This window comes from Atractosteus spatula, chromosome 20, assembly GCF_055471065.1.
Source record: "Atractosteus spatula isolate fAtrSpa1 chromosome 20, fAtrSpa1.hap1, whole genome shotgun sequence".
Taxonomy (NCBI): Eukaryota; Metazoa; Chordata; class Actinopteri; order Semionotiformes; family Lepisosteidae; genus Atractosteus; species Atractosteus spatula.
The window spans coordinates 17,683,110-17,709,852 of NC_142725.1; the positions used below are offsets into that span (position 1 = coordinate 17,683,110).

General features: G+C 50.9%; 1 protein-coding gene across 6 annotated transcripts in view; it reads left to right on the forward strand.

The window, feature by feature from the left end:
- The window catches only part of agrn (agrin), a 170,550-nt gene that overhangs the window by 33,638 nt on the left and 110,169 nt on the right, over positions 1–26,743 (forward strand). For 4 of the 6 annotated variants that reach the window (XM_088938370.1, XM_088938371.1, XM_088938378.1 and 1 more), the window contains exon 3: positions 24,999–25,019. The exons of the other annotated variants lie outside the window; for them this stretch is intronic. In XM_088938370.1, coding sequence (XP_088794496.1) covers positions 24,999–25,019 — 21 coding nt within the window. The remainder of the gene's footprint in view (positions 1–24,998; positions 25,020–26,743) is intronic. 6 annotated transcript variants of the gene reach the window in all.

Sequence of the window (26,743 nt, forward strand, 5' to 3'; positions counted from 1 at the left end):
CCCCCAGGAATGCTGTCTGCCTCTCAATGGGGTATTGACAGCAGCGCTGGGGACGGATGTGGAAACAGGAGCCCCGTATCCTCAAGGAAGCAGCGAAGAGCTAATGGCGTCTTATCTGCTCTCCGCCATCAGGGTCAGGACCCGGCTCTGCTCTTGTCTGGGCCTGATCAAAGGGAAAGGGGGAATGAAAGGGAAACCGCTCCTAATGCGCCTGGCCGCGGCGGTGGCCTTCAACCGCCGAGGTGTGAACAGAACCAGCCTCGGCGTGACTCCCGGCGAACCTGCGTCGGACTGGGCTGACTCGGGCTCGGGCCGCGGCACGGCTCCTCGTCTGCTCTCGGGGGCCGCGGACGGCTCTGGGCTGCAGCCCTTCTTTGCCGATTTTTCCCCCGTTTCCCCCTGTGGTCGGTGCTGGGCAGAGCTGTGGAAATCCCCCGCTCGACCGAGCGTTCTAAAAGTCGCCCTTGGCGGGGTTTCGGGGCGTTTTAAGGTGGTGCAAAGTTAAGCTAAGGAAGGAAACTGCAGGGAAGGCAGTGCGCAGTGTGCAGCTGTGTTTAAAAAGCTGTGTGTCACGCTGCATTAAAAGAAAAATAAAATGATTAGTCAAGTTTACTTAACAGCTCCTGAAAGATAAATAGACGGGAGCTGTATTTCACACTGAACCTACTGGAATTTCCCCACAGTGAGAACAGGGGGGAGGAGATTGCAAATAACTTAGGCGATCATTGTTTAAGGAAAATATTTTATTACAATGTGGTCTTTTTCTCCAGCTGCCCCTGAACCGGGAGGGATTAAGTAGAAAGAGAGAGACTGCACAGCATTGTCTTGTAACTGCTGAGCCCAAAACAGGATTCCTGCAGATTTAGCGCTGTGTCTGTGGCCTCAGCCGCTCTACAGCGAAGCACTTTCACTCCGAGAAACTCGGAGGCTTCCAGGCGGCCAGCTGGAGTTTATCTAGCAGCCAGGCTTTTCATACAGCAACTGGACTCGTCCCAGGCCTGGGCCCTGCGTGGTTCTGAAGAGGCGGAGCTTCATCTCGCGGAGCTGCGGAGGCTGAGGGGTGGCTCTCGGGAAAGTCGGGAGAGGGGATTAGAATTCCCTGCTGTATGTGTGTGTGTGTGTGTGGGGGGGCGGCTTGCCCCTCTCTGATTTATGGGAACGCAGCCCCCCTCCCTCAGTCCCGTGCTTGTTTCATCTGGAGTGAAGGGCCCAGCTCCCCACAGGAGACCTTTGCCCAGCGTGACGAGGCGAGCAGGACAGGGCGGGGAGCCCTTTGCAGTCTGCGTTCTCTTGCTAATGGCAGCTCGCTTTCGGCTCCCGGACGGCTTTCACTCAGTTTCCATCTCTTTCTTAGAAATTCAGAGCCGCCCTGTTGACACTTAAACCATTCTGAGTCCGCAGCCTTATCAGGGGTTTAAGGGGATGCCAGCACTGACAGGCTGAAGGAACCGAACCGTTTTAGTCCTGAAAAGAGAAGATTACAGGGGTACAGGGGACCTGATACTAGTGAACAAGTCAAGGTTAATTCCTGCTGAAAAGAGAAGAAGGAGGCTCCACAGTCGAAACGATGTGTTTCTTTTCTTCTCTTGTCAGCGGGAATAAACCTGTACTGGTTCCTTTGCAGCCTGCGCCTGCTGACGCAGCTCCCGACTTGAACTGCTTCGACCTGATACAAGTGTTCACAGTCCTCAAAGGCACCGGCAAGGTCAGCCTGGCTGAGTTCCTCAGAATGAGCAGTGAAACAAACCAGTGAAATCACCAGGGGAGGTTCAAAGCCAAAACAGGAAGCAGTTCTCTGATGCAGGGCGTAGTGGGATTGTAGAACAGGCTGGTCAGCCCTGTGGTTGAAGCCCTGATGCCCTGACTTCCTCTATGAATCAGCTGGTTAAGATCATGGGATCAACGAATCCATACCAAACGGGCCAGATGTCCATCGTGTGTGGATGTATGTGCTGGTGAGGAGGGTGCAGTTCCTCACGGTTGTGTCCTCTGTTGCTCTTAACGCTTTTGGGAAGTAATCTGATCCCGGAGAAGTGTTAGAACCCAGTGTTTCAGAAAGCACACACGTGTATTTTTCTGCAGTAGTGTTTTTTTTTCTTCTGGTGTCTGTAATGTGTATTCATTTGTAAAACAAAATGTGTGTTCATTTTCACCTGAGTTTAATTTCCTGAGAAGCGAGAATCGCTTAGTCATTTTGTTTCCAGTTTTACAGGGTGGCCGTGGTGCATAGGTGTTTTCACAAGGTGCCTCTTAGCGAAAGGAGTGCGCCCTCTAGACCAGAAACAAGGTCTGGCTTCTACAGACTCTTCTAAGTGTCAACCCCATTGTACAGCCTCCTTGTGTCCTGTTGAAACCCTTTTTGTTCTAACACACTTGAGTGGGCTGTTTACCCAGAGAAGCAGTAAAGCCTGTGTACTTTGTCCACCAGCTGATCCTGCGGCATGCTGGGATACCCTCTTCCTGCCCCACCCGTAAATCTCTGACACCTGTGAGAGACCCTGAGGGAGGAGGAGGCAGGGGAGTATCAAGCCTGAGCTGATGTGTGAGGCAGGCCTTTCAGCCGTGGACTCTGGCCCTGGGAGAGCCCGCCAGGCTGCAGTGAAGCCGAGGGAGCTGGGGATTACACAAACATTGCGAAGCACAGGGGTTTGCTGACTCCATCTGTTTACATTTAAGATAACACAAAGTAGCAGCTTGCATTCTCGCTAGCTCACAAATTGGTGCAGGCCATCTGCGCTGTTAGACACCGTGGGCAGAAGATCAGTTACACGGCTGTTTATTTTGTTTTTGCTGAACAGATTTTGTTTCCAGTGACTCTTTCCTTTCTGTACAAGCCCTGCACTGACTGTTCCATTTATGTTCTGAAACGGCAGAAAGTAATGATAAAAAACGATGCCGGAAGTCGATGGCTCATCCGTGACTCATTTTGTTTTGTTCCAAATTACCCCAAAATGATAAAGATCTTTCTATTCCAGACAATCCTCTGCAGGCAGGACATAAAAAAGGCCTTTGGGGACACAGATATTGTGTTGCAGTGCCTTAATGGCTTCTGGGTTTGTTTCTGAGTTCCAGATAAGATGTAGAAAGTGGTCAGTGCCAGGGCAGAACTGGAGCTGTGCTCGCTCTTTTTCCCTGATCGGTGGTTTAACGCTCACAGTAATACCTGACAATGGTTCAAGACTGAAGCATCTCTATTTTATAGTGTCTTTCATGGATCCCCACCTCAGTGGGCTTCACGGTAGAAACCAGCACAGGGCAGGGGCAAGACTGGTTCCTCTGTGTTAGGCCCTTCAGGCCAAAGCTCAAAGCTCAAAGTCGAAGCATTTCTGCTGTCTTCCTCTCTGTGTTGGACGTCTCAGATGGGGCTGCAGAAGACGAGCAGGGGGGAGAGTTGGTGCAGATCAGCGGCTCCGTGCAGTGGCAGTGGGAACAAGAGCCCGGAAATAAGCTGAATAATGCAGTTCAGACCTTTCTGAGTGCGTGGCCGAGGTCAGCTGCTTCCAGGCGTATCCACCTGGCGTCGAGATGTGCGCTGACGTCTTCCACAGGGGAGGCTGCGATGGCGTCTCGGGCATCGCTTGCCTCTCACCCTTATCTGAAGTCACTGACAAGAGTTGCGACAGCGAGACAGATGGGGCACAGGAAGCCCTGAGCCGATGAGCCACCAAGCTCCGGCACTCCAGCACAGATCTTTTGACTGAAGTCACAGGTGTCCAAAGACAGGGGGTTGTTTGCCTCTTCATCGGGGTGTCTGTTCGGTGAAGTCCTTTGAGCTTCCTTCGGATTGACAACATAAATTAGTAGCGAGACCACAGAGGATCCTGTAGGGGGATCCCCTCATGGGGGCAGGCAGTGTACACAGCAGACCAGAGGGAGGAGCGAGAAGAGGTTGAATTAAGGGGGAACAGGGGGGAAGTCAGTACGTGCAGGCCCAGAGTGGACTCCAGTGTCTGTGTCAAGGGGTTTATCAGGACCAAGTAGTCAAGGTCTCTGTTTAACATCTCTGAAGAACAGCGCCACTTATAGTACCTTGTCCCTGGTCAGCTGACTGAGGTCTATGAAGAGCGCCTCCTACTGACCTGCAAACCAGTCTATTTGCTGCTTAAGGGGTGACCTATGACAAGGGGCCCCCCGCGCGACGGGCCAAACCTACAGTAGTGTGGGTCACATGGCCCTGATTATCAAGCCTCTTTGCCGTTCTCCCCTTTGCTGAGGGGGAGGGGATGTCAGAGGGCAGTCAGGGAAAGAACGCACTCATTAAATCCAGCTTGGTTTTCTCAGGGACTGCGTGAATAGCCAACTGCATCCCTGGAAACGGACAGCGAGCCCTAGCTGGCCGCAGAATGCAGATGCCCACGTTGTGCAGCTCGTGTAGTTCCCTCGTCGGGCTGGTGAACAGGGCAGCGGGGCGCAGTGCTGGGAGCTTCCTGCTGCAAGGAAGGAAGACATGTCCCAGACATGTCCTGGACAAGCCTTAAACCGCGTGGCTAAAGAATTCTCCCTGGCAGTCTCTGCTGCTGCTGCTTTGCCGATCTGCCTCCTTCCAAGAGATGACTTTCCAAACCAAGCAGTAGTTTGCATACGGCGGTAGCCTGACAGTAGCCATGAATTCTGCCTGAATAACTGTACTGCTTTACAAAGGCACTGGACCCGCTCCTGATGGCAGCTCCTGATCGTAGTCGTGGGCGGGTCCCCGCGGTGTAGATGACTTGTTTTTAAAAAAGCAAATAGCTTTTCCTTTTAAATTGATGGTGTCAAAGTTGTTTGTTTCTAGTCTATTCTTACCCTGTGTGTAGTTTCATTTGAGAGGAGTCTGGAATAATAAATGGTGTTATTTAACAAGGTCAGGAGGAGGTCAAATTCTAATCCTGCACATCCGCTCTCCTACGTACAAATACTCACCGGCTGCCCACAGCTCTGGGCTCCTCTTTCCAGCTCCCCTCCCTCCACCCCAACAGCACTATCGCAGCTGCCTCCCTGGCTCATTCCTTATGAGCGCGGAGGGTTGTGACAGTTTTAAGCCCTGATTTCCTCAGCCAGTCGAGTTAAACGCCAAAGTTTGACACCCCTTCATGTTCAAAGACTTGTTTTGCCATGATTAGAATTCGACTGAACTGCATCGGCGTGTGTGTACGCATATGAGAGAGAGAGAGAGAGAGAGCGCACCAAGGCTGAACCTTTTCTTGCTGTGCTTGAATATCTGTACTGTGATGCATGAGTGAGAGAAATCTATCCGGAGTGCAGGCCCTTCCAGCAGCCGTCAGATCAGCGTTGTTTGCACGGGGATGATCTTGGAGATGTAACTGTAGCCCTCGTCGAACCACACAGTGAGCGTGTCTGCCTCACCCTCGCCCACTCTGGACTGTGGGTGGCTTGGAGCCAGTGGATTTCGTAGCAAAGCATGTGTGTGTGTGTGGGGGGGGTATTTTGTTTCCATTGTCACAATGTGTGTGGTTAAGCCCTTTTGTATAAGAATCTCATGGTCTCGTGGTTTGAAGAAGCCGTGGTTTAAATGAGAGACATTGAGATCGTGAAGACTGAGCACTTTTCCAACAACTGGGACCTCACGCGAGGCTGGGGGGTGTCGATTTCGTGAGCTGCGCGTGGTGCGAGTTACACACTGTCCGTGATGCAGGGCTTCCCGGGGTTTGAGGCTGCTTGCAAGCCACTGCACTTGTCATAAAAAAGGCCTCCTGGCTACATGCGCTGTGAGTGGGACATAGTTGTAGAAACATTTGTGACTCAGTCAGGTAATTACACCTTCCAAACCTGAAATTTATTTTTTTAAATAAGAAAACATCGAGGCTATGATTTAGAAGTGCTTCCCTTTTTTCCTACTCTAGTAATTACTTTCATGTCGCTTTTTTAGTTTTCCTTGCGGTGGGTTTGATGTATGTGTCGCGTGATCTCTCATTTCATTCAGAACCCTTCTCCCGGGTGCTGGTTAAACAAGCACAGCTTTCGAGAGCAGCCTTGGCACTTTTTTAATCGCTATGCAACTGTGTTTGTGAAAGCGGAATCGAAATTGGATATTATATTGAATGTAATTTAGCTGAACACAAAAAAACAAGATTCTTTTGAATTTTGTTTAGGCATGCCATTTAAAAAAGGCGTCTTATAACTGTTGTTGTGATTTGGTGGGAGAACAGGGGAAACCTTCACTAGCACAGACAGGTCTTGATTAAAAACCTGTTTCGTTACACATCCTAAAAAATGATCAACTGTATGTCAAACCTTCAGTAGGATGTAATTCAAAATGATGCCTAATATTATGAATTTAAGTAGTTCAAGCAGGCTATCTAGAGGAAGCCCTTTTGCAATTAATATTATTTTTTCTGTGGAGAAGTTTGTTTCTCTTAAATGGAAACAGATAAGCATGTGCATTTCGACGTTTTTAGCAGCTGAGCTTAATTGAATGGTTGACCTTATCTCATGGAAAATGAGACGTTGATCATGCAAGTAACCAAACTAATTACGATCTAAGGTCTAAAACGTGGTGGACTCACTGCACCAGAGCAGGGTAGCGACCCGCTTGAGCACCTTGATGACAGGTCACATCTGGAAGGAATTATCGCTGTGAACTGAAAACAGCTGGAACAGCTACGGCTCAGGTGCCCGAGACTAAATTCTTCTGTCTGGAGCTCTCAGGCCTTTTCCCCACCAGCCAAAAGAGGAGGAGCAGTAGTGGTGATAACAGCTCATAGGGGGAAAAAGGCAGATTTAAAGATGAAAAACCAGGCAGTACCCAGCAGCTCAGAGATATGTTCCTTCCGAGGAACATTCTTGCTTCATCCCTCCATCTAGACTTCAGTGAAACATTTCTTCAGGAGTTAAAACCTTTCCTGTCAGCCGTGAGTCACAGGAGCCTGAGTGCTTGACGCAGTACAGTTCAAGGCAGAATGTTCTGCGTCATCCTTTCTGTTGTCATTCGCTCAGGGATCACTACACTTCCCTGTTTCTCCTCCCTCCTAACGAAGATCTGGGGTGGGTGACATTAAAACCCTCTCTGCCTCAGGCAATAAAGACAAAATCTTTCCCTTTTAACACACTGATGTGCACACAGTACCTGCTGACAGTCATCTGCTCTACAAGCATCTGATACACATCTCGTCTACAATTCGGCTGCAGTACTGACTGACATGGTCCCGGGGAGGGAGAGAAACAGAAAAACAAACCTCATCACCTCTCGATCCTCTTCGCTCCCTGCAGAGGGAATGAAAATGTTAAGGTAGTTTTCTGTGCCTTAGCCAGTCACCTCTCATTAGGCCTCAGTGGACACTTTGATAAAGCGTATACAGTTGTGGCTGCCAGCAAGAGATGGGAGCACATTGCCCTGAAAACAAATTAAAGTGTTTTTAGATTTTCTGTACTTATTGCTTTAAGTGCAATCAATATAATGCCCTTAGCATTCTGGCGGTCCCTGTTGCTGAATGGCAATAAAACTTGAGTGCAGCGCTGGTAATGAGGATTGCTGAGTAACTTCATTACTTTCAGTGCATTAAAGTCAAGGCTGCGCATTTCCCTCTTGTGTTACTGCAAGCCTCTTGCTTTCAGAATGGACGTACCGGACAGAGCCTCTCTATGAACTGCCTCCCACGTGCGCTGCTTCAGTCAGCGCAGACGGGGAGCATCTCGAACAGCTTGTCAGCTTGCCTTTATTGGAGGAAATGGCTGCGTCTGCACTTTGACATAACAAAGGCTAATTGTATTCTGAATAGCAGGATAGGGTTTCACTCTTAGTGCTGCAAAGGAGGCGCTACCTGGTAAATTACTTTAAAACTGTGAGTTATTCTGTTAAGTCATTTCAATTGGCTAAAACCGTTTCTAAAACACTATATCAGCTCCTTTTGCTTGAGCTGGGGGATCCCTGTCTCAGGCGTTATCTACAGCACCTCTGCTGTCCCTTCTGAAAGTTTGGAGCACGATTCTGAAAAGATTTCCAGCAGTGTAGCGAAGGGTGAGATGTTAAGTCATAGCAAAGCAAAGAAACACTGTAGTCTTAGGGATGGTTAACACGGCAAAGCTGCAGAAATAGTGAAATTCATTGGGAATTTCTGTTTTAAACTTGAGCACCATTCTGTTTTTTTTAACATGGTTCAAGGCAAACATTAGATTTAAGAATCGCGTGATAATGAGTACACCAGCTGCTGAAAGGGACTGGAGCAGTCTGAGAAATTCTGTAATCACAGGGTCGTCCTCTGCCTGCGTGAACAGACCCTGGTGTTCCTGGATTCTGTAGCAGTGTGAGTAGCAAGAGCTGAGCAGCACTGCAGACTGCGTCAGGCTCCTCCTCCAGCGAGGGCTGTGATGGGGATCAGATAGGCTCTGCAAACCTGAGCGCAGGAAAAAGAACATGAGGAGACTTGAGATTCATATCTGCACAGGTGACTTAGGGTTATTTTGACTACAAGCCTTTTTTTAGTGCAGATAAGGTGGGCATCTAAGACACAAGGTATGAGAGATAACAGAAGAGCACTTTGCCCTTCATGGCTTCTCCTGTCTCAGGTGTCACAGGAGGGCTGACTTTTGTGGTTTAACTCCTTTTGCTGAAGAGCACTGCATGACAAAAGTTTATCCTGCTTTTCAGTGTCAGATGCCTGAGACTGTTGTGTCTTTACTTTTGTAAGTCATTTACTCTGTACCTCAGAGAAAGCCAAAGTGATGCCAGTTGGCGCTCTGACAAACCTGGATGTCTGGTTTTTAGATCATCACGTCACCATACCTTTTCATAAGGAAATCTGAATCAGTGAGCAAAGCAACACGTTTGATAGAAGTTATCCATTTTCAGCTGGAAATGAATTCAGCTGGTGGTGCACTGATGGGTGGAAACAGGAGGTGCCGTTGTGCTCACAGGTAGCCCAGGTGTCTGGCCACAACCTTGAGAGCTTTCAGGTGACAGGTGATCCGCTGACAGGTGTGAGCTGTGGTGACTGGTTACCACATACCAGAGGCCACAACTGTCCTCTCTCCTGTGTCTAAATGTGCACTTCTGTGCATCACAGAAAGCAGTGTGCTGCGTGTGACCTACATCATTGTATATGGTGTTGCCTGCTTTGCTGCATTGCTGGTTGCAAACAGTGAAGCAGGAGCACTTTGTGTGGAGCTGCTCGCTGCCACTAACAAGAGTCTTTCCCTCTCTCTCTTTCATGTGCTGTCTCGCCCTGCGTACTGGGACTATGCTGGGAATATGCTGTTACCAGGTAAGACCCCCGTTTTTAAATTATGTACAGGTGATAAGAGCAGCTTGCATAATTAAGACACCATCAGACATTCTCCTGCTGGTGCCTGATGGTGCCTGCTGGTGCGGGGCGGGAGCCAGTCGGAGGCTGGGCCTGTGGGCTGCTCAGAGTGTGGGGAGCAGCAGGCGAGATTCACAGCGCTCCTGGGCAGCAGGGCAGAGGCACGGGGAAGGAGAGGAGGGCGTGCTGTGTCACGGTGCAGTACGGCTGATTGGTAGTAAAGGCATGGCCTTGGGCAGCGTGAAGATGCTGCTCCAGTGTTTCAGAAGGACCAACCCTCCGCCGAGCGCCTTGTCTTCATCCTTCTAGTCTCCTGGCGTTGGATTTGCTCAGGCTGAGCTTTTAATTCTAGTACTACTGCGGGTTCGCTACCGGGATCACATGCACGGTCGGACAGAAAACCACACAGGCTGCTTCGAGTCAATAAAGTGCCTGAGGAGTGCAAATGGCCTTAGAACTTTCCTTTACACTGTTTCCAGTTCCCTGCGAAATAGCTTCCTCCATGACTCCCTTCCCTTGAGCGTGTGGCTGGGCTTGAGTGACCCGCTGTCCTTGCACACACACGGGCACGCACAGACAGACACACACACGCTTTCCTTCGTGCACGCACACGTATGCACAGTGATGAGAGCATGGCGCAGTGTAGTTTCCTGCCTGGCTAACCGCGCAGATGTCCTCTTTACCTGTGCTTCTCAACTGGGTTATTTTAACACCGGTGACTGGTGCCGATTTTCTTAGAGACACCAGGAGGCTGTGAAGTGTTTTGAAACTGGTCTGGTGTGGCTTTGTGTGCTCTTGTTTCATCTTCGGCGGGCTCGTTGCTGTTCGAATGCGGAGAAGTGCGACAGTCCTGCACAAGAACACTTACGCTGGGCGCTGAAGGGAGCCTGAAAGAGACCCATTCAGTATTTATTGTGGTGCTGTGTGGAAGGAGGGGATCTCGAATCTACTTCAAGCTCGGAGGGCCTGTCTCAGAGGCTGTGCAGACAGAGTCACAGTAGTGCAGGGGACTCATTCATCTGCTCTGTTTGTGCCCAATGGTGGGAGAAGTCCCATCCCACCGAGCTCTTGGTGCTGCCACAGCTGTCAGGCCAAGCAGAGGCTGTGAGTTGAGGTTCATAACAGAGGTTTATAACCCTGTTCCTAACAGGCTAAAGACACAGGGAGCCTTTCAGCTTTTTAATTGTCTTATTGCCCCAGTGCAATCCCAAAGCCAGTGATTCACAAGTGTATTTACAGATGCAGATAGCTGGGCTGGCTCCCTGTTTCTGGAACAAGTCAGTTTAATTTATGAAGAATGTTTTTTTTATCGAGCCATCTGTATTGATCTCGTTAACTCCAGCCAAATGTCGTTAGGCTGTTCCAGTGGACATGCCTAAGATACATCTGCCAGTGTTTGTCTTCGAGCTGCAGTGTTTAATGACCGAAGCCAGGAGCTGTAAATGTCATCTGGGACCCAGGGGTGTGAGTTTGCTGGGGAGGAGGCTGACGTGGCTCGTGACCTGTAGAAAACCGGCCACAGGTCAGCATGGCTTTGACTTTAAGAAGAAAAAGCGTACCGTTTTATTCTAAAAAATAAGCGAGCACCCCCTGTTTCAGAGTGATGTTCCAGTGGAAGGCTGGGGTGCGCTTGTGTTTACTGCCCTCTCGCTGCGAATGACTCCTGTGGCGATGAGCACCGCGGGGGCCCTGTCCCACACCCTTAAACAAAGACACCCGCCACCCCCAGCCGGGTCCTCGGAGAAACGGGGTCCCGTCCCAGTCTTCTGTCTCTGTCTCTGTCTCTGTCTCTGCCCTGGCCTGGCCTGCTCCTCTGCCCCGCGGAGCCAGGCGGCAGAGCTGAGCCTGTGCCACACCAAGGGGCGGAGGGCTATTGGAGCCCTGCTTCAGACTGGAACAGCGCTCTCTTTGTGACGCTTAATCGGATTTATTCGGGGTTTGAAGACGTCTTAACTGTTAGTGGCCCTGCTGTGCTCTTCCGGAGCCGGGGAAGAAATTAAATTAATATATCTGAATATGTTTCCTGCAGTGATTTTTTTAAAAGTGCGAATAATTTAGAATCCTTTTGTTCTATAGAAAATAAACGGCTAATAATCCAAGTCTCGTGCAAGAATTGAAGCCCAAATATTTTGATTTATTTTTCTATGTGTTGAACACTGACGCATAATTAAGATCTTGAGAACTGAATTGTTTTTCTAAACAAAACTCTAAACACGCGGTCCCTTCACAGAGCTTGTTTGTGACCCTTTCAGTTTCCTTTTCAGACTGAGTCTTTGCTCTCTGCCCTTGGCAGGCTAACTCGTTGTGCTGTATAGGTTCAAACTCCAGGGTCAGTATTGCCCGTTCTTAAACAATGTGATGATTTGTTTCATCCGCAATCAAGTTAAACACTAAAGATGGAAAAGATGGATAAATTACGAAGAACATACAGGCGCCAATCTCTCTTAAAAAATCTTTTAAAAAATATTCCTGTTGTTTTTAATCTGTATTTTGCATTTGATGTGCAAAGGATGTCTCAGAGTGCTCTGAAGTGAACTGAATAAAAACAGGCACCTCGCTTTGGTCTGTCCAGTGTTATATATCCAAACAATATGCAAGATAAAGAAAGGAAGCTTTTCATTCCGATCTGAAAGCTGTCCGCTGGTCAGGCTCGCCTGTATTTTCTGGGGCAGAGTCCCGAGCGTGGATTCGTCATGGCAGCAGCTGTGAATTGGCCTGCAGTGGGTATCTGAGCGGCTGGGTCAGTGAAGACACCTGGGCTCTCTAGTCCCCTGGTCAGCACTGCAGCTCCATGCTGGGACTCCTCACGCACTGACTGGGACCTTGATTCTCCTGGGCTGTGGTGTCATAGGAGCTGGACGAGATACAAAGAGATTTATTTGTAATAATGATTAAAATACTCATGTCTGGTGTTGACGCCGGGTCTGTCAGAACCCTCCTGACCAGGAGGATGTTGTGCCAGGCAAGGGGCTGTGTCACCTTTGGGCGAATCGAGCCAGAGGTGTGAATTTGTGTGTCTGTCTCACCCAGCTGTGTGTGGGCGCAGTGTGTGTGTGTGTGTGTGTGTGTGTGTGTGTGTGTGTGTGATTTGTGTGTCATGTGTGATGTGTGTGTGTTGTGTGTGTCATGTGCGATGTATATGCGTTGTGTGTGATGTGTGTGTGATGTATGTGTGCGATGTGTGTGCGATGTGTGTGTGTTGTGTGTGATGTATGTGTGCGATGTGTGTGATGTGAGTGTTGTGTGAGTGATGTGTGCGATGAGTGGGTGTTGTGTGTGATGTATGTGTGCGATGTGTGTGTGTTGTGTGTGTTGTGTGTGTGTTGTGTGTGTGTCATGTGCGATGTGTGTGTCTGGGGCGCGCAGGCTGGAGCCTGCTCTGTGAAGCGAGAGGCAGGGCTCCTCCACAGTGGGCAGGCCTGTGCTGACCTGCCCTGCATTCTTTCCCTGAAAGGCCTGTGGGGCACAGTGGGGCTTTTTCTGCAGCACAGAAAAGCGCTTTGAGTGAGGCTGAGGTCTGAAGCGGCGGAGATGCTGCAAACCTGGGGCCTCCCTCTGCAGGGCGGTGGCAGAGCAGGGACACGATGGGGAGCCCAAGAGGCTCCCGTCGCAGAGCGGCCTGTTCCGTCGTTCAGAGCCTTGTGGGAATGGGTTCAAGCGCTTGCTTGAGCACGTGCACATCAACGTCACCTCTCGAAAAATGGTCAACCGGCACCTGGCTGCAGAGTCCAGCTGCAGCTCAAACCTGGACCGGAGCTTACTGCTGAGAGGAAGGGGTCTGACTGCCATTCCCCTGCTCAGCGGCTCTGTGTAAAACACTTCACAAGCAGACATGCTAACTAGTTAGAAAGGAACAGGAATATCAGCTGTGTGTTTGTCTGGAGTTCAGGTAGCCTCTCTGGTTCCACCCAGGCTGGGATCCTGAGATCCACCTGCTGATTCTCCGTGGTTTAAGCTGTTCCCAAGCTGAGCAGAGCTGCTCTTGACAGGCCTCTGCCCTCAGACGAGGGGAAACCAGCTGCTGGAAACTCTGTCCCGAACGCGTTTAATTGTCTGCGCTGTCGCCGGATTCAGATTTCACCCCGTCCTTTAAATCGCGTTTGGGTCGGGCGTCCCAGACGCTCTGCTCATGTAAGAGCCGTTGTAAAACAGCTTCACGAGGGGCGGGATGGGCAGCCGGAACATGTGGCGTGTCTGCAGGTTCAGGGTCTTGCTCCTCTACCGATCTCGTGCTTCGCTCCGGCAACAGTTTTTTCACTAACTGGGGGGCTCTGCGCGGACCACATCTGTCTCCTTTCCCAGCAACCCTGTCAGTGGACGGAGCGGCAAAATATTTAGTAGTAACAAGAATACCTTTATTTAATAATTTCCCTTCTCTTCCCTGTTTCTCGGCTTGAGAGCAGAGGACAGAGCAGGAAATAGCATTTGTACTTGTTCCTGTTGCTGTTTTCCTCTGGTCTGGCCTGGCTCAGGGCTGGAGGAGAGGAGGGGAAGGGCTGGCTGGGGTGGGGGCTTCAGGAGTTCAGACGCAGGGTCCCGTCTGGTGGGAGCTGAACCGTGTTTCTGAAGTCCGGGAGCGAGCACCGTGATTCCAGGTGGCCGCTGTGGCGCTCCGGCTGCTGGCACCCCTGCCGAAGCTGAGAAGGGCTCCCAGCACAGGGCTCCTTTTACATCCGCTCCGGGGGCTCGGGAAGCCGTCCCAGAATCCCCTGCCCCCGCAGACGGAGGTGGACTGTCTGGCTGGGGCTGGAGAGCCGCCTGCTGGGTGAGAGAGCCGCATCTCGCTGGCCAGTAGGATCAGGCATCAGTCCCCTCTGCGCCCCCACCCCCTTCTCGCTGTCGTCTCGCTCTGTTGACAAGGGCTCCTCCTTTTCAACGTCTCTATTAATTGAATTAGCTCTGGCAGAGGGGATAATACGGAGGCCCTTTGTATAATGGATCCATTTATTTCCCAAATAAAAGGCCGGGGATCACAATGGCCAGAGGAGTTTGAATAATTCGAGTTCGAGAGTGGTCTAAAAGTTTCTGCCATGTGCTCCCCCTGCTGGATGGATGAGGTATAACTGTCTGGAGAGCACGAGGCAGTAGCAGGCTCTGCTGCTGGTTCTGTATCATCAGAGGAACTGACACTTGCAGTGAGTAACTACACATCTGCAACCGAACATGTGTTGGACTAATTAAAATGAACATGTTTACATGGGTCACAGGTCTGAGCAAAGGGTGCAGAGGAGGAGAAAAAGAGCAGTAAAATAGAAAGGGTTTGAAAGAAAAACTGTAAAAGCAGCAACAGCCGAGGTTCCTGGAAATGTTCCAGGGAAGGGCTGTGCAGCGGTGGTTTGTGGTTAACGGTGGTATCCAAGGCAGGGATGTGAGCAATTCAAATAATCTCTCCACATCCTTCACTAAACCCTCCCGCCAGTGCCTTTCGCTCCCAGTGGGGAATAGGTCTGCAGTCCTCTCCAGCTCCTGGAATTAATAGCTTAGTGTTAACAAGGAAACTTCGTTAAACTGATTGCAGTTGACTTCCGGCGCATCTGCGGCCAATTAGCTGAGTGAGGGAAGAGCTGATGAGCGTTGTGGGTAATGTGGGTGAGACTCACACAGGCGGAGAGGCTTTTTTCTTGCAGGGAACGAACCTTCAGTTCAGTCTTTCCCTGTTTCTGAGGAGGTGTTTGTCAAGCACTGGGATGTGAGAGCTGTTGAACACCTCGCTCTCCTGCTGCAGGTGGGTGAAGGTGAAATGGGTTAAAACACTGCCAGGCTGGAGCTGTAGTTTTCCTGCGCCGTCGACAGCCAAGATTAGGAACTCTATCGGCTGGTGCCCAGGCTGCGAGTGGTCGTTAGGACGGGGAGCGCGTGTTTAGATATCAGCACAAAGAGCCCCGTCCATAAAAGGCGTGCAGTCTGCAGGCCAGCTCTTCAGGAGCAGGATTGTTCCATCGGGGAGCGCGTTTCCGGCGAGGTTGAGCTTGCCTTGACTTGGAGTCTCTGCCCCTGTGTGGCTGTGCCCCGTCCTCCATATTTCTGTGGGAGGGTCAAACCCGCACGATCTCCTCTCGTGTCTGACATCTCTCTTTGATGGCACATCACCCCTGAAGAGGCTGTGCTCATACAGTAAATGAACTGCTCCTCGCCTCGCAAAGATGAAAGCAGCCAGGAAGCTTTTGTTGCAGAAATGCCTTTTATATTAATTATCTGGGCCGTTTTCAGCTTTCCGGGCTCTTCTGAAGTCCTTTCTTCGGTTCCTCTCCCCACGCAGGTCTGCGGCGAGGGCTGCTCTTGCTCTGTGTTGTGTGTCTGCTCCTCCTGCAGGTGCACCAGACAGCCCGGCTGCCGATTTGACAGGCCCTTTGTCTCATGAATTTTGTTTTCTCGCTCTGCTTTAAAGTGAGACTTCAAAGACTGGGCACCGGCATGGGCAAAGACAGGGGGCCACATCAGCGACCCGAAAGGAAGTCTTTACCGCTTTCTGAGGGCTTCTCGTTATGGAAAAGCTCTTGGGAGCAGACTGAAGGAGCTCTGGCTGAGATGATAAATCACACTTCTGTTTTTATATACCTGATTATTGATCAGTTACCTGACAGGTGTTTCCTATGGTGTTATTTCATTAGTAGTAGTTTTTATCATCTGCTCGGCTAAAATGTTTTCTGTAGCAGAGCAGAGGTGCCTGTTGTAAAGCTGTATACTATCTGTGTAAGCTGGGAAGATCTGCCTTTACACGCTGCTTGCTCAGTGTGGTGCAGTAAGAGTTCAGTGGTCCTAGCCTGCTGTCTAGCCAGGAAGCGTTACTCCCAGAATTCCCTCCCCTCCAGCTGTGTGTTACCTTAGTTACTGGACCACCACTCCCACTCTTTCTGTAGATACAGGATAAAAACCAGTACAACAATCTTAACTTCCAAAACTGCAGAAGAAGTATGAGGATAAGATCCTTGTATCAGTTAACTACAGGAGATCTCAGCTTTTTCGGCCAGCACACAAAGATGTGCATCATTGTAAACGGCTGTGAGTGCTTCTGTTTAGACCAGATAGATCTGTTTTATGAAGCCGGAGCAGAGGAAGACATACCCCTTTGGAGAAGACCGTTGTTGAACGAAGGTGAAGGCAGGAGCCTGAGGGGCTGTGCCACAGGTTTGCTGTTTAACTGCAGTGGCTCAGCGGATGGATGGTGTTCAGTCTTGTTTAAACAAGGCTCTTTTATTAACTGCATTTCCAAAGCTGCTGTCGGATTGTCGGGGGCGGCGCTATTTAAATACAGTCCCTCTGCTTTGTCTGTCGTGATTGTGTTGTGAGCTCCTAGATTAGTGTGGATGAATGGCTGATATTAGTCCAATCAAAAGATCAGGGCAGATAATGGCAGAACATCTGCTCAGGGCCTGGATATTGTTGGATTGGCTTAGAATAATGGCTTTAACCTCAAGGCTCAATTTCTCTTCTGTTTCAGCAAACAAAACACCCCTAGCAGGGGAGCTCCATTAGCACGCACGGAGAGGGCTTTGAGGTTTCCTCTGGGGGCCGTGCAGCTGTGTGTGAGTCTGTAGTATGTGTGGATACATATTCTTCCCAATCATAGAAGACTCTGCATGTTGCAGGTAATGGAATATTGTCTGGGGGTCTCCCGGATGGCTCTCTGTGGTTGCAGGTTCAAGTGCGGGTTCAAGGGGTCTCCCGAGCTCCCCTTCTGTCTGTGACACAGTTCCCCTGTGGGCTCCTGGTTGGGCACGGCCTGGGTGCGGGAAACTAGAATCGGAGACTAGCTGTGACGCCAGGCCCCTGATATTAATAAGAGAACCAAGCAGGTACAGTTCACTGACCTGAGGTAGGAATCCAGCTGTTGACAGATGTTTGGGTCCTTGAATCTTAGAGTCATTAAATCACTTGAAAACCTCTTTTGATGCTTAAGTGGGTGTTTAGCCAGCCCAGGAAGAGGCATCTCTGACAACTGCTCAGTTGAAGAAGCCGTAAATAATTCTTATTTCTGTCTTAGTTGATTGTGCTGATGCTGAAGTTACCAGCTTGAGGACCAGGCTTGCCAGAGCGGAGTGGCTACAGCTGTTCCCTTGGGGGCTCGGCAGGAGTGTCTCTGCTGCCAAGGATGTGAACCCTCAACCTCTGAGGCGGGAGGGCAGGTCCCCGGTCACCCCTCCGCTCGGCGGACTAGTGGCTGACACCCTGCGCTACAGGCCACCCCAGCGCGAGGCTGCAGAGTGGGGACGCACGCAGGTCGCTCCCCTGCTTAAAACCATTTTAAGAGGCCCCAGACGCACTCTAGGAGTTGTTAAAGGCAACGATGACACTTGACGACTCTCACAAAGCCGATATTGCACAGCAGTTCGCCCTCCTCGTCGCTGCGCTGTGCTTCCTGTTTCTGATTCACGACTGCGGCGGCTGTGACCTGAGATTGGGGGGGTCACGGGGGGGAGGGGGCCTCACGCTTCTGCTTAAACAGAAAACAGGAAAAAAGAGATTTACAGTCATCTGAACATCATCAAATAAATCGGGTTTTCTGCACAGAACACAAACAGTTCATCCTCTGCGATTCCCTGTTACAGAAGGAGTGAGTAGGGGGCTTTTACTGGTCTTAACAAGAAGCAGCAGCTGCGCTGAAGATGCCGTTTCTATGAACTGACTCCCAGAATTCTGTCCAGTTTTGCATCAGTCTCTGGAGGCCTGTCTGGAGCGCATTTGTCGATGTGCCGTGTCAAATCATGCTTGCTCTCTTACTAGTGCTGTCCTGTCCCGCTATTCCTCAGAAGGCTGGATAAGACTGAGAGGAGGGCTTGGGGGCCAGGGTCCCCTCCCCCCCACGACTCTCCTAATGGAGCTAGTAGCCAGAAATGGGAATGATGGGCTGTTTAACCTTGAGTGTCACCTGTTTTTTTGCGCACTTGTGTGACGCAGAGACAGAGCGCATTAGAGAACAGTCTCCTCAGGTCCTCTATTGATATTCCGGGGGGGGGGGGGGTCCGAGCATCATCGCAAGTGAACTAATGCACTCGTTTTATTCCCCCTGGCTGTCAGCCAGATCACTTAAGGCAATTGCTTCGGAGTGCCCTCTCCGCGCGGCTCGGGCGCGCCGCCCCGGATGCAAAGCTGCCTCCCCCGCCAGCTGATTGCTTCCTGTTTGGCGGCCCCGGGCTCCTCCGTGAGGCCGCAGGTGGCCCGGCAGCCCTCCGTGGGAAACTGCCGAGCCGCTCTGCGCTCCTCTGCTCGTCTCCGCGTTGCGCCGCGACGCGGGTGTGCTCGATTAAGCGGCGTTCCTGGGATTACCGCTGTGCTGATTAGCCTACCGGCTCTCTCCGGCCTGATCAGTCACCTGCCGGGGAGAACAAGTCACTAGTTTTCATTGGCGCGCGGGGAGCAGAGCCTTGTGCCGTAACGATTAGGATTGATTAAGATTGATGAGGGCCGCTCTGACACGCAGCAATCCCTCCGGGGTCAGGAGGTCCTCGGTTTGCCATTTAGGCTAAATATTTTTGTTCGGAGAGCAAGGTCTGTTTCGTGTCTCCTCTGTGATGATGCTGACAGATTAATCAGTGTGGAAATTGTTTCAGCAGATTCATGCCTCTTCCCTCATTTGACACCGCTCTGAGATTTAGTGTGGCTACACCTTGCCGCTGGACGGCCATAAATCCTTTTATAATCTCCCCTCCCTGGCATGTGTCTGGAGACAGCCCGGGATCCCAGGGTGAATTTCCCGGGAATGCTCGTTTCACAGTGGCAGTTCCTCCGTGGATCACAAAGGGCTGATGTGAAATAAATGTCCTTTGTGCGAGAGCTGCGTGAAAGGTTAAAGCACTCAGGACAAGCTCCTATATTTATGATCCCAAACTTTGTTGCATTTGTGAGATCCTGAAGCGTTCTCATCTTTCCTTCAGGCTTTCTCGTGCCGGAACATCTCAGTTCCCTGGCTGCCGTTGGGAAGTGGGTAAGCCAGCTATGTGGGCTCTGGGCTGCTTGTGGGACGGTTGTGGGTTCAAGGCCTGGGTGGGACACAGGTGGCACGAGGGACAGTGAAGTGCCCAGCTGTGAGGATAAATCTCAACCGCTGGATGAGATCGTCAGGTCAGTTCACTGCAAGTGGCTGGGTGGGTCAGATGGCTTCCAGTTGCCTTTTGAAGAATATTCTTATATTGAATATTTCCTTTTCTCTGGGTAAAACTGAGAAGCGCGTTTAATGCTGATAGCGCTGCAGTGTTGCTGAAAGGACTGTGCTCTTAGAAACGAGAACAATCTGACAAGACATCTCCTCTGTCTTTCCAGCTTTCCGGAGGGTAAGACTTAAACTTTTATGAGTGCAAGTTGTGTGATTCCTGCAGTGGCATTAATTAACGCAGTGAAAAAAAAACAAAAAGAGAGAAAGAGAAAGGAGGAAAATGGAAAAGGCCGCTGTGGGGAAAAGGAAGCCGCAGTAGCGCTCTGGAGCCGTCACTGGTGCAGGTAATTAAGCAGCTCTGCTCACTTGCCACCCATTAGCTCTGCTTGGAGTTGTGCCTGGAACATGCAGGCCGTAAATTAACAGAGCTGCTGAAGGAGCTTTACATGGCATTTTCCTGCGTGATTAAAAGCCGTTGGCTTTGAATCGGGTGAGTTTTGTTTTATTAAACAGGCCAATTTGTTTAATGAGAAGAGGCTCTGTTTGCAGATAGCTTGAATTTTTTACATTCAGTCTTCCAGCTCTTCCTCACGGGAGGCACTGTGCCAGGAGGGCCTCTACCTGCTGGAACACAGGTTTCGAAAAGCCTGGTGATGATGAGTAGTATCATGATAATAAGCAGCATCTCCTTGCATGTAAATAGTGTCTCACATATAGAAAGCAGCCTTGTCACTGTGCATCCACCAGTGTGGTCCAGAGTGGAGGTCAGCAACTACACCGATGTCGATTATGATGAATATTATTGAGGAAGAGTGAAGAAACAAGTGAGCATTGACAGGGCCACGGCATGATCAGTCTGACAGACAGGTTTCAGAGCAGGAGCTTTTGTGTTTAATGTTCGGGATCAACCAGGGCGGCAAGACGCTGCTCCTTTCGCCCCCTTCCCACTGGTGCGGGAGCACTGGGGGGCTTGCAGGGCCCCTGAGGTCCTCCAGGCAGTAAATTCAGTCAAGTACCCTTCTGGGGGCGAAGTGAGAAGACTTGTAGTCAGCGACTGATTGATCCCTGGATCTCAGCCAGCTGTTTCCCGAAAATGCTGGGGTGGGGGCTTCAGCAACAACTGGATAGCTCGTTTTGTGCTCTGACTTCTATTAGGAAGGAGAGGTGCAGAAAGCACAGCTGGGACGCATCGGCATCAGCGCGCTGGCGTGGAGCCTCCTGACCCCGGGAGCAGGAGGCTGGCAGGCACCGGCCTCTGCCCATAAACCTGTGGGAGAGCCTGCGACTGTTGAGATGATCCAGGGCTGCTGCACCGGTCTTAATGACCCGGGGTTGGTCTTGGGCAGAGGGAGGATCCCTCCGGACTGTGGCCTCCTGGATTCACTCACCCAGCAGTTAAGCTGATGGGATCTACAGTGACGGACAAATTCCAGTGTGGAGGAGAAGGGCAATCAGTCGGCTCTAAAGATTACCACCAGTTCCCTCCTGGCGCCCCTTTCAAATCGAGCTTTTTTATGAGCTTCCCACCTCTCCTTTGCCTGGAGAGTGTCCCAGAATAAATAAAATATATGTTTTTAAACAGAAATAACTATCTAATATGGCGGAGATCTTCCCAGCGTGTAGGAATGAGAAAAAAGCAGGCATCCTGCACTGTCACGGCTTCCCTCTAGATGAAAAAGTGGGATTTCTTTATCGCTTGGTGCTCCTGACAGGCATGGCAAAGTGCTTTAATCTCCGCTCGGATGCTAAATTAAATAAGGCAGTCACAAAGGCCTGATAATGCCAGAAACTCTGCTAATGTGGAGGGAAATAAGGTGCAGAAGCAATCTGTCTGTATCCCCCTTCAGATAAGAGCAGGCTTGTCTGGCTGTGGTGAAGCCTGTCCGATAACAGGCTTCAGCCTCTGAAGCATTGATCGTCTGAGATTGGCTCGTCTCATTTGTAAAGCAGGGCTTCCTGGGAGCCCCAGGTCATCAGCAGTGCAGGAGCATGTTTCTCTCTGCTTGCTTGACATGAGCCTGCTTGGATGCTGGACCTGGGGCCAATGTTCGCAGGCTCTGAAATTCACTTGCCAGTCGTATCCGAAGCTGGTGTTGCGTCTTTGACGCAGGAGGTTGACCTGTCAGAACCCGGGCTTTGAGCCTCCTCGGGCCTGGGACTGGACAGTGGTGTAGTCAGGCCGCTCTGAGAGTAAGAAATGTATCTGCACAGAAGAGAAGGCCTTCATCTTTTTGATCTCTATCTTTTCTGTGTCCCTGAACCCGCTCGTCTGCCACAGAAGGTCTGGGAGCCCCTCTGCGTGTGAAAGGGAGAGGAAGACGCAGTAGGAAAGAAGTGAAGAGCCTGAGCGGGCCTTTCTCTGGGACAGAGAGCCTGACAGAGTGCCGAGGGCACTGTGCTCCTCACACAGCTGGGCACTGATGGAGCTGTTCAGGGCTCAGGGTCCCGGCTGTGTGAAGGCGCTCTGCCTCAGCGCGCTTGAATCTGGATCAGAGAATAGCCTATTCACAGCCCGCCGGCACAGGCTCACAGACAGAGCCGTTGTTCTGAGTTCATCTTCGGTATTCGGGAATGTTCAGGCAGTCACTTTTTCGGGCTTTGATGATGTCAGGATTTTCAAAGCGCAGCAAACCCAGCTGCTCAAGGAAGCAGTGAACTGGTCGTCTTTTGAAAGACCCGCAGAGGCCCGAAGACCGAGCAGGCGTGATTCCTCTCTCTTTTCCCTCCTCCCCTGGCTGTGAGGCCTGGACCCCTGCCAGCTCATCACAGACCCCGACAGCCAGGGTTCACTCACACACACTCACACTCTCACGCACACACACTCACACACACACACAGTGTACTTGGCTTAAGTGTTCCATTCAGATCAAACACCACCGCTCACTCTGTCTCTCAGACACAAAACAAAAAAGACTTGGAATGTTTTGGATCTTTTTTATCAAGTAATGTTATCCTGAACGTCATCAAAGCTGTTTTTTTTAACCCTAAAGGCACAGCGAACACTGAGCCACACTTCATATCCAGCAGAAGCTGGCAGTAGCTTAAAGTTCTGTTCATACTGACTAACAAACCCCAGAGACTTTGTCTGGGGGAAAAGAAAAAAGCAGAAGGCGTCTCGAAATGAGATTTTAATCAAACGCTGCTGTTTAACATCATCTGTGTTTGTGCTTTAAGCTTGACTGTTATATTTTGCTGTCGCTTGAACTGAGATCTGGATAGTCTGGACAGATCGAAACAGCGCCCCCAAGTGTCAGATTTTGGGCCCAGCTGCGCCATGATGCTGCCCTGCCCTGACAGAGGAGTTGGCAGCCTTTGTTTTGTATTTCCAAAAGGGCTGGAGGGACAGCAGCCTAATACACTGCATGTATAAATCATTAAATATGAGAATCCAAATCGCGCACCTCCGTGCTCCTCCACACGCGGAGCCGCGGCACAGTGACGCTGGGGTGGGAGCCCACTGCTCCACGGCCCAGACCCGCCGAGCCCCCAGCGCGCTTCAGTAACTTCCCCATCCTCCTAAAGCACGTCGCGGGCCCTTCCGGGTCTGGACTAGCCCCTGTGTGAGCTGTACCCCTGCCAGTGCGCCTCCTCTTCCCCCCTGAGCTCTACCCCCGCCAGTGCGCCCCCTCTTCCCTCATTTTCTGGGCTCCAGAGCTTGAGACGGGGGATAGGCTCTCCTTCGGCCAGCAGGAGCAGAGCTGTCTTTCTCAGCCTGGATGTGTTGGTGGAAAGAAAGCTCAGAAATCATGGAAAAGGAGCTGAGAGAGCCCTTCGCAGATCAGTCACACCCCTGACGCCTGGGCCTTCTCGGCCTCTCTAGGCTAGACCCAGGCTCGAGCCCATGCTGTCTGGATCACAGAGCTCAACCCGCACTTGGAGCAATTGCCCTTACCCTTCCACAGACAAACAAGCACTGTGGGCAAGCGGTCTTGTGGCTCTGTTCTCTCTGACCAGTGTCTGCTCAGCACCAATGCACAAACTTAACTAGAAAGCCGTAGCTGACAAAGTAGGTGAGCATTCAGCCTGGGCTCAGCAGCGAATACAGATCCACATTTACACCACACACATGGAGATTTAAAGTTTTGGCTGCTGCAAAGGACAGTGGGAAGGGGGCTGCAAAGAGTCTCTGACGCTGCTGGAAGGGTCTTTCTGTAATCAGGTCTTAATAATACATGGCTCTGTGACATGCTTTTATTCTGGGGTAAACACTCCCCCTGCGTTGCCATGTTTTATGGATGAGCTCCTGCACGTAGGCGCTGTTCCTCCAGCCATCCTTAATCTGCATGAGAATAGGACTGACACTGAAAAGAACTTACTATGAGGTTCCCGAGCTGCTAAAAACAATCCGGCTGCCCACACAGAGCGCAGGACGAGGCTCCGGGTGGGGAAGGTTGTGAGTCGTCCTGGGTGTCCCTGAGCACTGCACACCCTGCTGTGCTGTGAGACTCCAGTTCTGGGGTGCAGCTGAACGTGGTCCGAAGTTAGAGCCGCCCAGTCACGAGCTGAGCTTCAGCCACGGTGGGTGAACTGTTCACGCTGCGTGCAGAGAGTTTGGGGTTTAGGCACGAGACTGCAACACCCCTAACCTGCTCCGGACTCTCTGACTCGCTCGGCTCATAGGGATCGGGGATCGCTTGAGATGCTTTTCTGCGATTGGCTCAGAGTCCGGTGGAAAGGGGGCACCACAAGCTGGCCCTCTTGGTCGCTGTGGAGCTGGCTTCCTCTCCTCTGCAAGCGTGAGGGTTTCTGCTGTGAGCGGGGCGGCAAGGGTTAAAATGTGATTCTTACGATGGAGAGGCGAAGCAGCAGAGTTTCCCACGGGTGGCCCTTCACTCGGGTGGTGAGAACTTTGCTCCACAGGACTTTTACAGTACGTAGGGAAGAGCACTGTGCTGCAAGTGAACCTGTCGATCCCTAATCCCATCTCAACACAGTGGATTGCGCTGGTGGGAGGAAAGAGGTTCTTTTGAAATCTCCTTCATCCCAGAAGAAATTTCTTTGCCTTTAAATATGCAGGAAGGGCAACAAGCCAAGGATTTTGAGAAAGCATGGGCAGAATTCCCCTGTTTCACAAAACATCAATGAAAAGAAAACAGTCCCTCTTTTCTTAATCATTAAACTTTCAAAACTTTCTTATGGCTCTTGGAATCTAATTATAAACCTAATTAATAATCTGATGTCCTGTGGGAACCGTGGTGTAGACTTTCTGGCTGGGGTTTGCAGGAAGGGTTCTCTTCTTTGCCGAGTCCTGTGAAACCTTGTGACGGCCTTGGACTGGAACTGCTTCCAGTTTTCAAACGGTGCTGTGTCTCTCTCAGCCCCCACACCTCCACCCTCTCCCCCCCCTCCCCCTCTCCCTCCTGTTGTGAGTGTCTTTGCAGCTGTGTGGCTCAATCTTTTCTGCCCGACACTGGTGCATGTTAACCGTGATGCTATGTGCCGCAAAGTCCTGAGATAAACGTCCTGATTGCACCCCCGTTTCTCTCCCTGCTATGTCTCCGGTGCCTCTCAGCCCTGCTCCTCGGTGTCAATGTTTTTGTTCTCTAAGCACTTGCCTGTGTAAATCAAGGGTCATTATTCCCCACACACTCCTCGTCACACAGCCTCTCTGCTTGTCTGCTTGCTAATTGTTCTTTCTCTTCTCTTCTGTCCCTTGCTAACTCAAGACCGCAAGATGGCCCCTGCAGGTGAGTAGCATCTTCATTTCTCTTCTGTGTGCTCTGGTATCCTGCTTTCTCAGCTCAGCCATCCACACAGGAGTAAGATACTGTAAGAAACACGACTCCTCAGTGGCTAGTTTGTATCGGTCGCTAACAGAGGGGGCAGCTGGGGCAGGAAACTGTGTATCGAGTTCAGAACTACTGCTGCTGGTCTGATGAGGATCACTCTCAACTGAAGCACAACCCTGGCAAAGAGTGCAAAATGCTTCAGTCTGGCACCGTACAATAAAATATAAGACATGATATTACTGCTGCAGCACAGGGTTGGCTCTGCTTGCCATTAGGTGTGTGTGACCTGAGAGCTCTGCAGCTCTGAGAGGAGAGTCACTCAGGAGGTGCTGCTCAGTGCAGGAAGCCTAGAAAAATGGGAAACATCCTCCAGGTGCAAAGAATGTTCCTTCTTTTACATGTCTTAATAACCTGAGCTCTGCAGTAATTGAAATAGGTTGTAAATAGTAATATAAGATCTCTAAGGTCAGTGCCTATTGAAAGACAGATACGGTAGCTATTATTGTGCCTCTCACTAACGGCCTTTCACCTGGATGCTGGATTCGGTGAAGTTGGAAATTGTGTTAATTTTCTGCTGTTGGTAAGGGAGTGCAGAAGTATAAAAGCATGGGCCGAGAGCACAGTGCTCATAAATTGCAAAATATGCCGAATAGGTGCTGTCAGTTGCTGTCAGAACACTGGGTATGTCTATAACTAAACCTGTCATGTAGTATACATGGAAAATAAAAAGCAATCTGTCTTCAAAAAATTTACAAATTAATTTAAATGCAGTATGAATTTCTGGTGGCGCAGTGGTTATCATTGCTGACTTGCAGCACCGGGCCCTGTATTCCATTCCTGGGGTGCAGTCTGCGTGGTGTCTGCGTGTTCTCCCCGTGTTCGTGTGGGTTTCCTCCCACAGCTGAAAGACATACTGGTGGGTTGACTGGCTTCTGGGAAGACTGGCCCTGCAGTAGAATGGTGTCCCGTCCAAGGCGTACCCTGCCTCGCACCCGTTACTCGCTGGGATACGCCCTGGCCCCGCTGCGACCCTGCGACGCTGCTCGTGTTTCTAGGGTGGTTGTCATGCCCAGCCCGGTCAGTTAGCTGCTAGCGGGCGCCCCAGTCCTGTTGGCCCCTGTAATAACTGGAATGTTCCTGTAAATCTGTAGGGGAGGTGGAGCCGGGCTGTGAGGAGGTGCAGGAGAGGACTGTGCTCCGTGTTGCTCTGGGGGGCACAGTGCAGGAAGGGCTAGGGCTTCACCCTGAGTCATGGCTGGGCGTGGCGTTCCTGGTGAGAGCTGTGCAAAGGCACAACGGGATGTACAAACAGAAGTGAAATGGGCACATTTAACAGACCGCAGGAAATGTACCGACATTTCACACAAATGTACACAGTCAGCTTGTAGTTTTACTAGTACAGGTCCGGTGTGGAGACATGTTGTGTCCCTCACACTGTGAAGCACGCAGCTCCTTCTGTCACTCTCTCACTTCCTCACTCTTCCTCTTCTCGCTCTCTCTCTCCCTCTGTCTTCCTCTCCTTCCTCCTTGTCTCCCTCCCTCTCACTGCTGTTTCTCCCTCGGTCTCTGCGTCACTGAGCCCTGGCAAGGACAGAGCTCTTTCCTAGGGAGAATCTGTAGGTGTAGACCCTGTTTGAAAACTGAGATAAGTGAAATGAAATAAATCTGTTTCTTGCTCAGGA